At 42.0% G+C, this 16,003-nt stretch overlaps 1 protein-coding gene across 11 annotated transcripts in view; it reads right to left on the bottom strand.

The window, feature by feature from the left end:
* ANKHD1 (ankyrin repeat and KH domain containing 1) overlaps positions 1-16,003 on the bottom strand; it is a 132,813-nt gene that overhangs the window by 1,546 nt on the left and 115,264 nt on the right. For 5 of the 11 annotated variants that reach the window (XM_047729811.1, XM_047729819.1, XM_047729813.1 and 2 more), the window contains 7 exons: positions 15,474-15,623; positions 13,699-15,308; positions 10,430-10,606; positions 9,048-9,299; positions 8,091-8,266; positions 7,479-7,643; positions 4,100-4,209 (listed from right to left, as the gene is read on the bottom strand). In XM_047729811.1, the coding sequence (XP_047585767.1) occupies positions 4,100-4,209; positions 7,479-7,643; positions 8,091-8,266; positions 9,048-9,299; positions 10,430-10,606; positions 13,699-15,308; positions 15,474-15,623 (2,640 nt within the window). Of the gene's footprint in view, positions 1-4,099; positions 4,210-6,721; positions 7,210-7,478; positions 7,644-8,090; positions 8,267-9,047; positions 9,300-10,429; positions 10,607-13,698; positions 15,309-15,473; positions 15,624-16,003 lie in introns of those variants that run through there. The other 6 variants (XM_047729814.1, XM_047729816.1, XM_047729817.1 and 3 more) reach the window with 4 other exon arrangements.

Genomic DNA, 16,003 nt, shown 5'->3' with positions numbered 1-16,003 from the left:
AGGGCTGCAAGCTGGGATCTCAGCTGACTAGCCTTCCGAGCTCTTAAAATTAAAAAACTTCCATGTCTAACCAAGATGTGGCTCCGTGCCATGAAGCAAGTGGGGCATCCCAGCTGGTCCAGGCAGGGGCTTTTGGTTTAGGGAAGCTTGCAGTCTCAGTTCTAGGAGGAGCACAAAATTCGGGAGAACTCAGGTACTTCGACTGTTCCTGTCTGGCTCTGCTGGCTCTGGGCCTTCCCTACTTTGGTTGGGGGTTGGGGACGTTAGTCCTTCAGGCAGTTACCTCAGGAAGCCAAACAGCAGATTTAAGAAGGAGTTTCACCCCTTCTGCCACCTGGATTCTGAGACCTTGCAGGGAGAAGCTGTGTTCCTCCGGACAGCTGCTTTTCTCGTGAAACACAGGGACAGCCTGTTCTTATCCTGACCCCTCCCAAGTCCTATCAGGCTCAGCGTCAGCCTACAGAAACTTGGCCCCAGTTCTGTCCTCAAAGGGCCCTACCCTGTTCTTGCCTCTCCCCTCTGCCTCCACGTGGCAAGAAACCCTGGGTCGGGAGCCCAGCAGCTAGAGATCCCAGGTAATCAGCCCAACCAAACAGTTGCCAGCCAGCCAGCAGGCCAGCCAGCCAGCCGCAGATACCCAAAGCTTCTGGCCCCAACTGCCTGAGTCCTGCTCGAGCCGCTTTGTAAAACCTGGTGCTTTCTGCCGAGGCCACGCTCGGCTGGGGTTTCGACTCCTAATTCCAGGCGGCAAAGTCGAGAGGGGCGGGTAAGCAAGGCCCCCAGAACCCAGGCCATAGTGAGGATTTCAATCCACAGTCACCCGGAAGCTAGGCTTTAAGCCATGGTGCATTACTATGAGGTTTCAGGGAACTGGGCTTCGGTTCCAAACATTCCCCACCCACCCCCGGCAAAAACTACAACCTGCAAAGGGGCCTGCGGACAGAACCCAAGGCCGGCACCTCCCCACTCCCGCCCCGCGACAGGACGCACGCGCCGGCCTGCCCAATGCCCGCGGACCCCCAGCCCGGCCCGCTGACCTCCCGGGGTAGTGGCGTATAGCGTGCCCCCCGGCGTGGTGCTGTAGCAGTCGGGCAGCCGGTCCCTGCCCCCGGGAATTGGGCAGCTCGTGGAGGTGGACATAGCGAGCGGGACGAGCAGGAAGGCAATCGGCTGGCGCCGAGGACGCGGAGCGCAGCTAACTCTGAAGCAGACTCGGTAGACCACGTGCGACCGCAGCAACAACACCAGGACGACGTCACGCCCGGGGCGGGCCACGAGCCGTCACTCATTCCGACGGTCCCGCCTTACTCGCGAGGGGGCAAGCCCGACTAGGCGAGAGTTGAAAGCAGTCCCGCACGGGCCCTCCCGTTCCTCCAGGCTCAATATAGGCCAGTCAGACTCTGAGAGCTGCAGCCACTCAGCTATTTACTATCTACTGTTTGAACAGGGCGCCGGGGACCAGGGAGGTATTAACACGTTACTGTCATGTGTTAATTCACCCATTTCTCTTAACAGTTTTGGACAGTAAAGTACTATTATTAGTCACATTGTACAGGTGAGGGAAGGAAAGAGAGGTTAAAACACTGGTTCAAAGTCATATCTTGCAGGAGGGGGAACTGGGATTCAGACCTGAATGTATCTGATTCCAAAGCCTGTGCTCTTCAGCACAGCTGGGGACTGCCTCCCATTAATTAATTACAGGACAGGGTAAAAAGTGGCGGATGGTGTGGTGCACAGCAGGAAGGGGAAGGTCAGGGAGAGGGGGTGGCCTCTTTGGAAGAAGTGATACCTGGACAGAATAATGAATAGATGTTGTGGGACAGAGGCTTGTTCTTTGATCTTGCTGCCACAGCTAACCTCGGGAAACTAAGGAAGGGCAGAGGGCTGGTGAGGAGGACTTGGTCTTTAGTCCCCTGGGAAGGAAGATCAGAGAGTCTGGCCTTTGGGGATTTTTTGCTGTAGACACTGTGATATGAAAGGAGGCAGGAGAGGGGTGGTGGAAGAGAAAGTATTAAGCCTAGTACATACATATACTAAAAATCTTGATTTGATCAAGTAGTCTTCCAATTTCCTCAAAATCAGTATTACCACCCCTCCCCCCATTAAGTGCAGACCACCAGATATCTTGCATTTCAGTATTAATGTTACTTCAGTTCTGACTTCATCAGATTTTCCTGTAGCTCCGATTTCTCCACTCATTAAAAAAAAAAAAAACAATTTTATAACTCAGTGCTTCTCAAACTTTAATGTGCACATAAATCACCTGGAGAGCTTGTAAATAAGGATTTTGATATGGTAAGTTGAGGGTGGGACCTGAGAGTGTAAGTTTTTAGTAAGAGCCCAGATGATGCAGTCCCTTAGGTCTGCAGGTCCTTAGAGTAGCACTTCAGGGAGCAAGGTTATTTATATTTTATTGTTCCAAAATGTTTCTGAGCCTCTTACAAAGTGGCGTATACATAGACGAAGGGTCTTGATAGTGCTGGAAGGTAAGGCTTGGGAGCAGATTGTGGGGGGCCATCTATTACAGCTCAGTTTTTGAGCTAAGTCTGGTTGGAGCAGTGAGGAATAGGATGGAGGGACGGTGAGAATGAAGGTGAAGATTCTAGCCTAGTGAAACAGGGTGGACCAAAGGGCAGTGCCTATGAGGATGGAGAGAAGTGGTCAGGATTCCCATACACAGAAGGGGAAAGAGAAGGTGATTGATTAAGGGTGGGGTGAGAGAGAGGGAGCTAAGCTAGGATAATTTCCAGTCTTCTGACTTGAGAGTCTTGGTAGGAAAAAAAAAAAAAAAAAAGAAAGTCTTGGTAGTAGTAGTACCCCCTAATATAACAGAGAAAACAAAAGAAGCATTATCTTACATTGGGGAATGTACAGTATGTGTGGAATGCTGAGATGGGACAGCACAGCAGCTATATATATGGGTCTGAAGCTGAGGGGGAGAAATCTGGGCTAGTGATTCGGATCTAGGTGGAGTACAATCCAAGAGTATGGGATGAGATCACCTGGACAGAAGATATAGCTTAAGAAGAGCCCTGAGCACATCAACATTTATTTAAGAGGTAGTGGAAGAGGATTCATCACAAGAGACAGAAAAGTGTCAAAAGTTTTCAAGAAGGATCACTGTTGGAGTGAGGTCACCCTTCTGTTAAAACTGACAGCAGCAGTTACTACAACTATAATACTGTTGCTAGATGCTTACTTTTGAGGTGCTGTGCGCTGTAAGGGCTGGGGAACTAGAGAAAGGTCATTAGCCTTAGGGAGAAAGCCAGATACATCATGCATGCAATCTGTATGAAGGACTGAGAGTTTAAATCAGAGGCTCAACACTGATTACCCATTAGGGAGCTTAAAACAGACAAGTACACAAGAAAGAAAAAAAAAAGGAAGAAAAGAAAAAGACCTATGCCCAGGCTCCAACCGTAGAGATCTGATTAAGCCTATAAAGGAATATCAGATCTTTGCTACCAGAAAAACTACTTTGGACTTATACCAATACCATGAAGATAAAACAGGAGGTAAAAGATAAAACAGGCTGGCAGTCTGGAGGCGAGATTCATGATCCTGTTGTTCATATTAGGTCTTAGATTGGAAGTGGTCTTAATAAACATTAAGTTCTGGATATTTAAAACCATCTTTCTCTCCCTCATTTGCTACAGAATAAAGAAGAGATAAAGAATCTGCTTGATGGCAAATGGTGACAAATCTTTAAGGACAAATAGAAAATAGAGTGTTATCAGAGCCCCCTCACCCCAGGACAGGGTCCACTGGGAAGACGTCATAACCAGCAACACTTCTTGGTAGAAGAGATCTAGGGCTGGAGAACAAGATGTTCAGAAGTTGTTTTGTTACAGGCTTATTTGCCACTTTCTGGGTTTACAATGGGGTCCAAAGTTCTCAAACAGTGGGCCAGAACCAACTATATTAACCACTCCTTTTTGTTTGGCTTGAAACTATAATATGACTAGCCTTTCCCCTTCTACAAGACACCTCAAACTGAGGATGGTTCCCTCCTGGGCTAACTCTGAGGATGGGAGGAGGATTTGGCCAGAACCTACAAGAAGAGATGGAAATTGTAGCTCCAAGTCCTGAGATTTCTTACCTCTGGTTAGGAGAGGCCACCATTGGCTGTCCAACTCTTTTCTTCGGTCTGGTTAGCTGAGGTGATGGGATTTCCCCTTTGAGAGCAGGGACTGAAGGAAGCAGACTGGCCTATAAAAGGGCAAGTCAGCACACTGTAGCCACAATAGGTTTAAAGGGTCTTAAAACATCAATAATTTTATTGGTGGTGGAATTTTATTACACTACTACTAGAAATAAGTGGGTCCAGAAACCTCGATGATATATTTTTATTCCTTGAAAGAGCTGTTATTCTTATGCGATTTGATCTATGCCTCAACAGGATGTTTCTTAATGATCTGAGGTCTTACTATGAATGTGCAAGGTTTTCTTCTGCCTCTATTAAAATTTCAAAATCAGTACTGTCCCACACAAGAGCAGGCTTCTGATTCCAGGTGAGAACCAATGGTAGGGACTCTCAAATCTCAGAAATGTAAACATTCTACTGGCTTCCAGTATTCCCATCCCATATATTCTCATTCACAAGAAAAAGGAGAAAATCTGTGTTAGCACTAGGTGACTCTTTTGAGTTCATTTACATTCAATTTTATTTTCAGATGAGGAAAGTGAAGCCCAGAAATGAAAAATGACTTGCCTAAGGTCATAGAGCTTCAAGTGACAGAAATGAAAACAGAATTTAGGCTTATTTCACTATACCCATGCTGCCTCCCCCCAGATCCCTCATATATTTTTAAAGTAATTAAGTTCTTACCTGAGCTAGGTTTAATCCAAGGTTCAGGTTGGTAAAAGAGCAGTAAAGTAATGCCAGGAAGAGGCAAGACAGAGGAAGAAGAGATTATAGCAAACAAAATGGGTTGGGGAGGAGGGATCCAAACAGAAAGAAAAGAAGGCAGTGCCAGTAAGAGGGCAAGGAGGAGGGTATCCTGAGTAACTACTACTGACTACACAGCTCCTGTTTCTTCCTAATCCTCCTAGGGGTTCTTCTAATTGTCCCCTCTTCTCATGGATTCTAGTTCTTGACCTGAGATAAAATTTCTCCTTCTGTTATCCTCAAGGCGCAGAAGATAGGGTTAAGAGCTCTCCCAGATAATTCAAATGTATTGTAGACTCTTAAGACAGGAAAATCATTTTTGTCCCACTGAATAATTTACTTTTAATATTATCTCTCACTAGTGTATGTTTCATCAAGAGTAGTTTCATTCATTTCATTAATATTAGGTGATTTTTGTTGTTGTTGTTGTTGTTAGTGGTAAACAGAAACAGCAAGATATATAGGGGACCCCAGGGGTCTCTTGAGAATACTTGATGTGGTTATCAAGTACTAAAAAAAGCAGTAACTTCAACACCCGTGAATCCATTCAAATCCATTCAAAATAGGAAACAAGAAATGATGTTAAAGAAGCTCTCATAGGGGGGCGCCTGGTGGCTCAGTGGGTTAAAGCCTCTGCCTTCAGCTCGGGTCATGATCCCAGGGTCCTGGGATCGAGCCCCGAATCGGGCTCTCTGCTCAGTAGGGAGCCTGCTTCCCTTCCCATCTCTCTGCCTGCCTCTCTGCCTACTGGTATTCTGTCTGTCAAATAAATAAAATGTTAAAAAAAAAAAAAAAGAATAAAAAAAAAAAGAATAAAAAAAAAAAAAAGAAGCTCTCATAGGTAAGGTGATATGGAAGACAAAAGACCCAGGCATGTCTAACACAGAACTTGGGGTGTCTCATTTAGGGGTGACTTTAGGAGCCAGGCAGAGAAGCTTAAGAACTTTTGGTGGCATGAGAATTGAAAAGTGCTTGCTGGTATGGCTCTGCCGCCAGTTACTGTTTTTTGTATGTTCTTCTTTGCCTTGATATGTGTTTTGACTTCTCTATCAGCCTGAAGCATTTTCTTGTTTTCTCTTCTAGAGTGCCTATACATAAAACCAGGAAGTTCCACTGTATTAAACATGAAAAGTTTAATGACTGTTCTTTTCAGAGGGTTGTTTTTCCTTCTCTATTGCATCAGATTCTTGGCATAGCCTATAGTTTGGCCAAGGCAATCCGCTCTAGTGTTCCTCTGTTTAGCTTGTTAAACACATTGGCTCTCCATACTTAGGACTGTGGAACTAAGCCCAGAATTAGTCACACATTTATAATGATTACTCTGATGATTCAACGATACCACAGTATTACGGGAGGCACTCCCACCCACTCCTGTGTCCCAACCCAAATAAAACATAAAACACTGTAACCAAATAAGTCTTTAGATAAAAGCCAGGAAGCACAAAAGAATGTGAAGTTGAGAATTTGGGTGTCCCTAGGTTTGTTCAGTGTCATCTGATTGCAATCTTATGGTCCTTATTGATACTTATGATCTATAAGGAGCTAACCCCAGCAAAGGCCTATCTACTAAAGTCACATAAGACACATTGCAGGGGCTTGAAACTTAGTCCTACTTATAAAATGATATGGAAGAGAACAAGGAAATAAGGACTGTTTAACACAAAATAGGTAGATAACTAGTCTTCAAAATGCTTTTTCAATGCAGTCTAAAAAAGATCTCTAAGGTGTAACATGTGAGACGCCTGTTAGAAATACAGTAGTAACAACTTGATTCAATAGGACTGTGGATTGAGTAATACCTGCATGACCACTGAAAGGATCACACCCCACTTCTAAACACTGTTCATCTTTTTATTGAATATTCTGGTAAATATTTCACATTAATACAGGCTACATTAAGTAGAGCCACTATATGACAAGAAATTTACTCAACTTTTTCCTTTTAAGTATGTAAACAATTGTACATGTATTTACCACCCTAAAAGGTTGAAACATGTAATCATCTAATTCTCTTCTGCATACAAGTAGCATTCAGTATGTTTAGCCAAAAGCACTAAGTTCAAAATGGCTAAACTAACCAGAGAACATAATCAGGTGGATAGGAAATCACTTCGTTCTTATACAATGGGCAATCAAATCTCCATTGCTAATGCCTCAGAGAAATTTTCTTAGTTAGGCACATTAAAAAAAAAAAAAAATCCCCAGGGTTCTTCCAAGGTCATAGGTTTCTCAAACAAGGCTAAAGAATAAGACCTTCTAACTTAGTTGACATATTTGAGATGCATGTTTCCAATATGAGGAGCCCACGTGCCAGGCCAAATCTGAAAAGGGGGAGGAAAAATTGGAATTTCTAATTAGGAATCTTTAGACAGTTACAAAATGAATATATAAATGCAATGGCAATTCACTGTTTCTGCCTAGGAAGAATGCACATACATGAGATAAAATGTTTAGAAACATCACACTGTTACTGAAAAACTTAGTTCAGATGAAGGTGGTCAGATGTCATGACTTGATATTCAGAATTTGCATTACCCGAAGAATTAAAAGAGTGACATGACAAAATAAGAGAGCACTAAGTCTATTTTACCTGCTGGGCATCAGTGCATTCAGTAGAATTTTGAATAACTTTTATCATAGGGTTCCAAGCAGGATCTGGGTTGTGAAGTCCATTAAACAGAGGTCCACCTGGAACATCAGCAAGCTGAGGATGAGAGGGTATTATGGTGCCTCCATACATGGAAATTGGCAGACCCTATGAAAGAAAGCAAAAAGCTTAATCCTGAAGGTAAATGATGTTTCTATAATACCAGCTTAGCTCTCTCCAATTTCCTTTCATCCACAAAACTCCTGCGGATCCTTTAAAAATACAGAATCATGCAGTGTTGAAACACCAAAAGTGGTTACCTGCATTAGCAACACTTTTCAACAAGAAGAAAATCCCCCCAACTAAATCCAGTATCAAATCATCAGGAAATTTCTCAACTTTGATGAACACACACAGAATACCCTCAACTTTTCTGTATTTTAGTTTCATCAGTAAGTTTGTGCTAAGAAGAAAAGGGAAGCTCTACGAAAAGACCTGGCCAAGTCATGGAAACAAGCTTGTTACATCAAAAGGGAGAATTATTTCAATATAAACTATTCCTTAACATTGGCTGGCAAAGTGTTAAACAAGTTACAGTGATGTTTGTTGACTCACTTTAGAAAAATCCAGAAAACTGCTTGCCATAGGTTGATGAAAAATGTTAGAGGGGGCTACCATTCCAGAATCATCTCTCTCCATTGGTTGATGCTGGGAGAATGTGCTTGGGTCTGATAATTGTTGATGCATTGGATGGTTCCCTATCACAGACTGTGACCAACCTGATAAGCCTTCTGGAAAGAAGAATTGAGGACAGGGTTTGATATTTATTGGAGTAAAATAACAAAATATTACTACTTGAACTTTTTTCATACTGAATTTTATCACACTCATTCCTCTGAGAAGCTCAGTGCATGTTGATGACAATCTTTGCAAACCGAAACAAACCAGTTCCTGGAAAACTGAGTGAAGTCCTTTGAATACCCCAAATATTGTACCTAGTCCTTTGAAAGAGAGCACTTATGGCTCTCTGAAAGAACATAAATGATTATCCCATTACTGGAAAGCTTAAAAGGGAAAGGAAGTACACTTTGAATCTTTTAGTTCTAATCTATACTTATTTTTATTATATATATATATTACAGATATTATTATGTATAAACCAAACCAACATTCCAAACTCTGAGACTGGACTGAATTCTTCGAAGGTATAAACACCCATACTGACTGTTAAGTGTAGGAACTAAGCCATTTTGTTTTAAGGAACTAAGTTTTATTTATTTATTTATTTATTTATTTATTTATCATTATTATTTTTAAAACATCTTATTTATTTGACAGAGATCACAAGTAGGCAGAGAGGCAGACAGAGAAGGGAAGAGAAGCAGGCTCCCTGCCAAGCGGAGAAGCAGAGGTCCTGGGGCTCGATACCAGGACCCTGGGATCATGACCTGAGCCGAAGGAAGAGGCTTTAACCCACTGAGCCACCCAGGCGCCCAAGGAACTAAGTTTTAATGGCAAAATCCCACAACTTACTGGAGATATCCTTCCAGAAAGAAGACAAAGCAACTATACCTGACATAGCGTTGACACCAAATGACCAGATTCCACTGTGTCCAACAGGAGCAACAAAACTGGTCCCCACAGGGGCTTGTGCGACAGAACCTCCTTGCCGAATCCGGGCTAGCCTCTCTGTTCCAATGGGGGGAGGTATCTTTCGATCCTGACTGGCACTGCCTCCTTTTGGTTGGCCCAAAGTTGGTGGGGCAGAGGTGGCTGAAAGAGGTGAAGATGATCCCGAAGAAACAGATGGAATAGGAGAGTCACCTGGTGGCAAAATATTTCTCTATTGTTTTATTACATTAAAAACTAATTATAAGAATATGAGAAACCTTGTTGGAAAGACCTATTTCACAACACAGGTTCTGTAAGAAAAATTTCATTTTATAAAATCTTTCAAGTGAAAGCACATAAGTTCTATCAATATTATCCTACACTACTTCTGTACATACAAAATATAAGCAAATACTCTAAAAATTGTTTTCCAGATTGCTGAACAAAGCTAAAAAGGATGAAAGCCATATTAATTTTTATTCTAGTTCTAAATAGTCTTCTCAAAACATAACCTGTCAGATTTTAAATTACTTAAATGTGGCAATGTTTGTAAAATAACTAGCATATTGTGTGGAAAAGAGTAGGTGGCCTTCTCTATTTAGCTGTTCTCTTTTTTTCTCTTTCTATGGCCCTTTTTTTCCATAACGAAGAAAGGTTATATGTTATATATGTTATATGTTATATGTTATATGTTATATGTTATATGTTATATGTTATATGTTATATGTTATATGTTATATCTTGGATTCAATTCATGGCTTTGTTTCCTAATGGGATTCTCAGATAATGTTGGTAGTATTCCCTGTCAAAAGAGCCAATACTCATTGACTGCCTCATGAAGCTCATTTTAAAAAATCAAATCCTGTTCAAGTACTGTGAATACTTCACCTGTTCTAAATATTGAGAAAAATAAGAAGAACAAAGGCATATGTTCACTTACAAGTGGTAATAATTTGGTTTCCTAAAATGTAAAAATAAGCTAAGAATCATACCAAATTGATTAGATACATAAATCTACTTTTCAGACTTAAGAAATTATTTTGCAATACTATCCTCAAAGGGTCCTTTTTATAAAACTAGGTGTAGTACCTATTTTCTTGATCCAACTCCCTGTGTAAACATTTCTGGCTTGGAAGGACAGCTTGACCCCTCTCAAGTTTTCTATCCTACAAATGACAATTTTTGACAAGCCTGCAATTCAAACCTTAGGTATCTGAATACCATCATACCATCAACGTTAGTTTACTAAACTTTTACTAGAGTTACTATGCAGTGTTTCCTGAAACAAATGGTTTAATAGCTTATTCAAGACTCTTTGGGAAGAGTTCCTCCAGAATTCCTACATGAGTTTGAGGCGCTTGTCCAAGGATGGGGGGAAAAGTGTTGCCTGTTGAAACTCGGAGTCCCAACAGGAGCTGGCCCTTGCAGGAAAACCCGTGTTCCTGGGATGCCGGAAAAACTTGTCAGAGGAGCAGAAGAGGAAGATGGGGAGCTGCCTGATGGATCAATGGATGGTAAGCCTGAAAGAAAACAGGTCCAAGACATCCAATTAGCCAAGGTTTTAAAACTGAAAGTCCAAAGTTTACTTAATTCCTTTTTAAAAGAGAAGAAAGCATGCAGTTTATTTCTGTAGATCACAGCAAAAATAAACCATGTATGTGGCCCTGTATTATGGCCCAAACCAATTTTACTCTTGCAGTCCTGACGAATCATCACCAAACAGCACTAGATATATAGGAGTGAGCCCAATGTTTAAGAATGGCAGTCACCTGGAATGATGTTCTGGATAAATCTCAAAGCTTTCATTGGAGGGGACATGAAATGTGAGCATGTTGTGACTAAGTGGTACCAATTAATCACTTCTGCTTCCTCTTGTGGGGAAAATCTCAAAGTACAGCTGTTCATCAATATAAAATAGTTATTTCCTATGCAAGATGAATAACATGATCTACCAATGTTTCCTTCCTAATGAGGAAGAGTACCCTATTAAAGATAATTTCAGTATTCCATCTGATAAAAAAAAAAACAGTTGCATATGAAAGTTTTTATCTAGTTTGTGTAAATCTGAATTTAGCAGTCTTTTCAAATGCCACTGCTTTCTTTGGAGAATGCATTAGAGAAAGGGAACAAGTGTCTGGAAAAGGATTATAGGTACTTGTCTCAGGAAAAGATAATTAATATCAACATAAAAAAACTGTCAAACTTCTCTCAAGCAGGTCTTCATCCATTTAAAGTATGTAATTCAAAGGCTTTTAGCATATTCACAGAGCTGTGCAACCATCACCACAAACAATCTTAGAACATTTTTATCTTTCCTAAAAGAAACTCTGTACCCATTACCTATAACTCCCCATCCTCCAAACAACCAATTATAAACTTTCTGTCTCTACAGATTGGTCTATTCTGGAAATTTCATATAAATGCAATTATATAGTATGTGATCTTTTTGCCACTGGTTCTTTCACATGGCATGGTGTTTTCAAGGTTCCGCCATCCTGTCGTGTGCATCAGTACTTCTCTCCTTTTTACTCTTGAGTAGTAATCCCATTATACCAATACCACATTTTATTTATGCATTTATCAGTTGAGGGACAGTGGGTTGTTTCCACTTTTGGGTTATTATGCTGCCACGAACATCTGTGTACTCATTTTTTGTGTAGACATGTTTCTCTTCCACCTACAAGTGGAATTACTGGATCATATGGTAACTACGTGTAACTTTCTGAAGAACTGTTAAAAACAGTTCTTCTCAAGTTGCTTTGAATTTCCACTTTGAATTTCCACCGACAGCATTTGAGTTTTCCAGTTTCTCCACATCCTTCTCTATTGTCTTCCATATTACTATTTCTTACCTGTGAATCAGGAGAATTAAACTATATCCATGAAAGAAGAGGATCAACAAAAGAAACCAGACAGGAAGTTAAGGTAAAAGGCCAAGCCTACCAATCCTGGACCTCAGAGGGAAGGTCCAGGATTAATGCTTGCTTTCTAAAAAATGATTATTTTTGACTAGCAGTAGATAATTTTGATGCTATAGATCTGAGTACTTAAGGTCCCCAAACCTCATTTTCTACCAAACCAGATGGATGATTTTCTTTCCTTTTTTCTAGAAATTCATAATCCGTACATCTTCTGGGATGCAGTATGTGGAGTGCAAAGAGTTTAATACTGGAATATGAGAGATCTGAGGTCAAACTGGCTAAGGTACTGGGAAGTCACACGTTAGTGCCAGTCAAGTCAAAGATTAATGCCTTCTACACAGATTGCCTGAGCACTGGCAATACATTCTTCTTTCATCCTGTGGCCTCTGAAAACCTCTATTACAGTTTCCCCAAAATGAAAAGTTAAAATACATACTGATTTATAGAAAAAAAAATAGAAAATGGAAGAAAAAAAATCCCAGAGAATATTTTGGACCATAGATGCTCTTATGCAAGCTTATATATTTCCTTGAATATGATGAAACAGCTATGTTTTCCTGAAAAGACAAGTGAATAAAAACATCTGAAATGAAAGCTAAGGCTACACCATATCCATAAACTCCCAAATTTTCAACACACAGATCAGTTTATAATTAGCAAAATGGAAGGATGGGGTACAAAAGACAGTTTTCCAAGGGGAAGAAAAGAGCTTCTTACCCCCAATCCACGTCTGCTGCGATTTCTCATTTGTTTTTCACAATAATGGAGAATAGACTGAAATTTGGCTCCTAGGTTCTAGAAAACAGACTCTGGTCTTCTAAATACCTTCAAGCCAACATTAGACTCCTATCTATCTATATCTTCTTTATAATGCCTCAGCAGCTAATTTGTAATTTCGAGAAACTGAAGTGCTGAATCTAAATTGGTTTTTTTAGAGTAAGAGCCCACGAATGATTGGATCTCTTTAGTCAACCCCATCTAATGTCAGTAATAAAGAACACTATCAAACAACCCTTAACATTCAGTCTGAGGACCCAAGACTGAGAACATAGAATAATGCAGATTAGGGACTGGTCCCTAACACCTTTGTAACACAAACTTTTTAAATATGAGAAATGCAAATACTAACTATGATTTTAAAAATGTCTACATGGGGCACCTGGGTGGCTCAGTGGGTTAAGCCTCTGCCTTTGGCTCAGGTCATGATCTCAGGGTCCTTGGACCAACCCTGCATTGGGCTCTCTGCTCAGCGGGGAGTCTGCTTCCCCCTCCCTCTCTGCCTACTTGTGATCTCTCTCTGTCAAATAAATAAATAAAAAATAAAAAGAAAACTCACTTAAAAAAAAAGTCTATAAATGTGGAATCCTTGAAACATCCCGAGTCCCTTTTTAGTAATACCAACACACCAGTTCTTAGAAAATGGACTGACACAAGGTAAAACCTCCTTGCCGTGAGGGACAGAAACATCATCAAGACAACAGAAAGCAGCTCAATGTATGTAAGTGATTTACCTGCAGGTAGATTTCTGCCCACTCCATCAGCAATCATTAATGGGTATTTATGACACACTCTGATTTCTTTAAGATTACAGACTATTATGTATAAAAGAACGGCTTTCTTATTATCTTGGAGGATTCGGTTATGCTGATAGAGCCCCACACTAAGCTGCAGTAATAGTCATCATAACTTACCAACGGGACTAGTGGAAACTCGCTGGGAAGGTGGTCTGAAGCCAGGTGCCTTGGAGTTGTCAGGGTGCACATTTTCCAAGTGTCCAAGTACAGAGTTACCCAGGAACGCTGACTGAACAGTGAAAGAGGCATCTGCAGCAACTCGTGAGGATAGTGGACCATCTCCCCAACCCTGGTTAGCTGGCACCTGACCGCTATCAAAAAGACTACTGAAGTGATTGAAAAGTGTGGCCGGGCCGAATGTAGGTGGCAAAGATTTATTTGCCGGGTTAATGTGCATCTGAGAACCATTCATAATGTTCATGGCTGAAGAAAGCTGCACTGCAGCTGGTGGGCCTTGAGGTGGTGTTAGAGGAACTGGATTTGTAACAAAAATAGACTGGGGATCCTGGTGTATAGTTGCATTTGGTACCACTGAGTAAAAAGAACCTCTGGGCTGCATTCGATGAGAAACTCGAGGTGCTGGTACAGCTAACTGAGGTAAATTACTGGTGTCCTGATTATCAGCAGCAACCAATCTGGGTGATGCCAGAGTCAATGGAGCAGGTTCTGCGTTAGATGCAAAAGGCATTGCCATGGGACTTAAATCAGAGACACTGGACGGCTGCGTCTCGTCCTGCGTGCTGCTGGAGGGAGGAGCAGGACTACCGGCCGGGTGCGCTTCTGGAGCTCCCGGGGTGTTGCTGGCAGAGCTACTGCAGCTATTGGCCGTTGAAGAAGGGGTGCACAGGTTCGCCAGGGCCTGCTCCTGTGTGGACACTTTCTCTTTGGGGGGTGGCATGGCAGAGAAAGATTCCATCTTTTGTGAAGAAAGCTGTGCTTGAGGAGTACTCGCAGGCAGAAACGTGGTGGGAACTTGCCCGCTAGGGAGAGGTGCAGAGGAAACGGAAGGCAGGGAACTACAAGTGCTTGTCACAGAAGAAATCACTGTCACTGGAGGACTCGTCTTAGGCACACAGGCAAACAACTGCTTTCTGACTGATGGAGTCCGGGTGTTAGTCACACACAGCTGCTGACTGGCAGCAACTACGGAAGAGACAGTGATAGGACAATTGGCAGTAGCTAGTCCAGCAGACTCGGAGGGTAAGACAGTCCCGTTCTGGTTAGGTAGACGGCCTGCATTATTATGCTTTGGAGAGCTACTTGTGTTGCCAGGATTCACAGGTCTCACTGGGAATGGTCCCCAAGTGTTAGGAGAGGGTGAAAATGTTCCTCCAAACTGGGCCATGGGCAAGCGAGGATGCCGAATCTGTTGCATAGTCTGAGCAGCCAGCAGGGCAAAATGAGGGTGGGGGTAAGCCAAGGGTAGAGAAACTGGGAAGGAAGAACGTACATTTGCTGGAACGTTCTTGTTAAGTTTATTAGTTGGCTGGAACGTTGATAATGTTGTCGCCTGTGATGTTACGAGAGCTGGAGCACCCAAAGGAAATGCATTTTTACTGGAAGCTGCTGTGGTGCCTACTCCGGATGAGAAGTTTGCATGGATGGATTTGGTGCTGGCAGGTGTTCTGATATGATTTTTAGGAATCAAGTCTTCCAGTTCCTTAGCAGGATCTTGAATAAGTGCATTGATAAGTTGAACTGCATATCTTGTTGATTCGGTACCGCCCCTGGGGAGAAAACAAACAAAACATGAAAATATGATCAAAGACCTAAAAACAGGTCATCTTAACATTAAATAAAATTCTTAATGGTACCATAACCTAACAAAAGTTAGCTTCTAAAAAACATTTAATTTCTACACAGAACGAGTAATACACATTTTTCACAATTACCTTATTGTGATCATTCTCTCGCCATTCTTGTCTTTTTGTTTATCCACATCAATATGTGCGCCCGTAACGTCTTGTATAGCAGTGATGTTGCACCCTCCCCTTCCCATTATCCTGGAAACCACAGAAGCTGGAACAGACAATTTCTTTGACCTAGGAATGAAGACCACACATGAGCTTATGAAAGCAATTATCTTTTTTTTTTTTTTTTAAGATTTTTATTTATTTATTTGACAGACAGAGATCACAAATAGGCAGAGCAGCAGGCAGAGAAAGAGGGGGAAGCAGGCTCCCTGCTGAGCAGAGAGACCAATGCAGGGCTGGATCCCAGGACCCTGAGATCATGACCTGAGCCAAAGGCAGAGGCTTAACCCACTGAGCCAACCAGGCGCCCCAAGCAAATGTCTTTATTTAAAAAGATGATTTGATGGGACGCCTGGGTGGCTCAGTTGGTTGGACGACTGCCTTCGGCTCAGGTCATGATCCTGGAGTCCCAGGATCGAGTCCTGCATCGGGCTCCCGGCTCCGTGGGG

The sequence above is a fragment of the Lutra lutra genome, chromosome 5 (assembly GCF_902655055.1).
Source record: "Lutra lutra chromosome 5, mLutLut1.2, whole genome shotgun sequence".
NCBI classification, from domain to species: Eukaryota; Metazoa; Chordata; class Mammalia; order Carnivora; family Mustelidae; genus Lutra; species Lutra lutra.
Note: the sequence above shows the minus strand (reverse complement) of the source record. Positions and strands in the feature narration are given on the sequence as shown.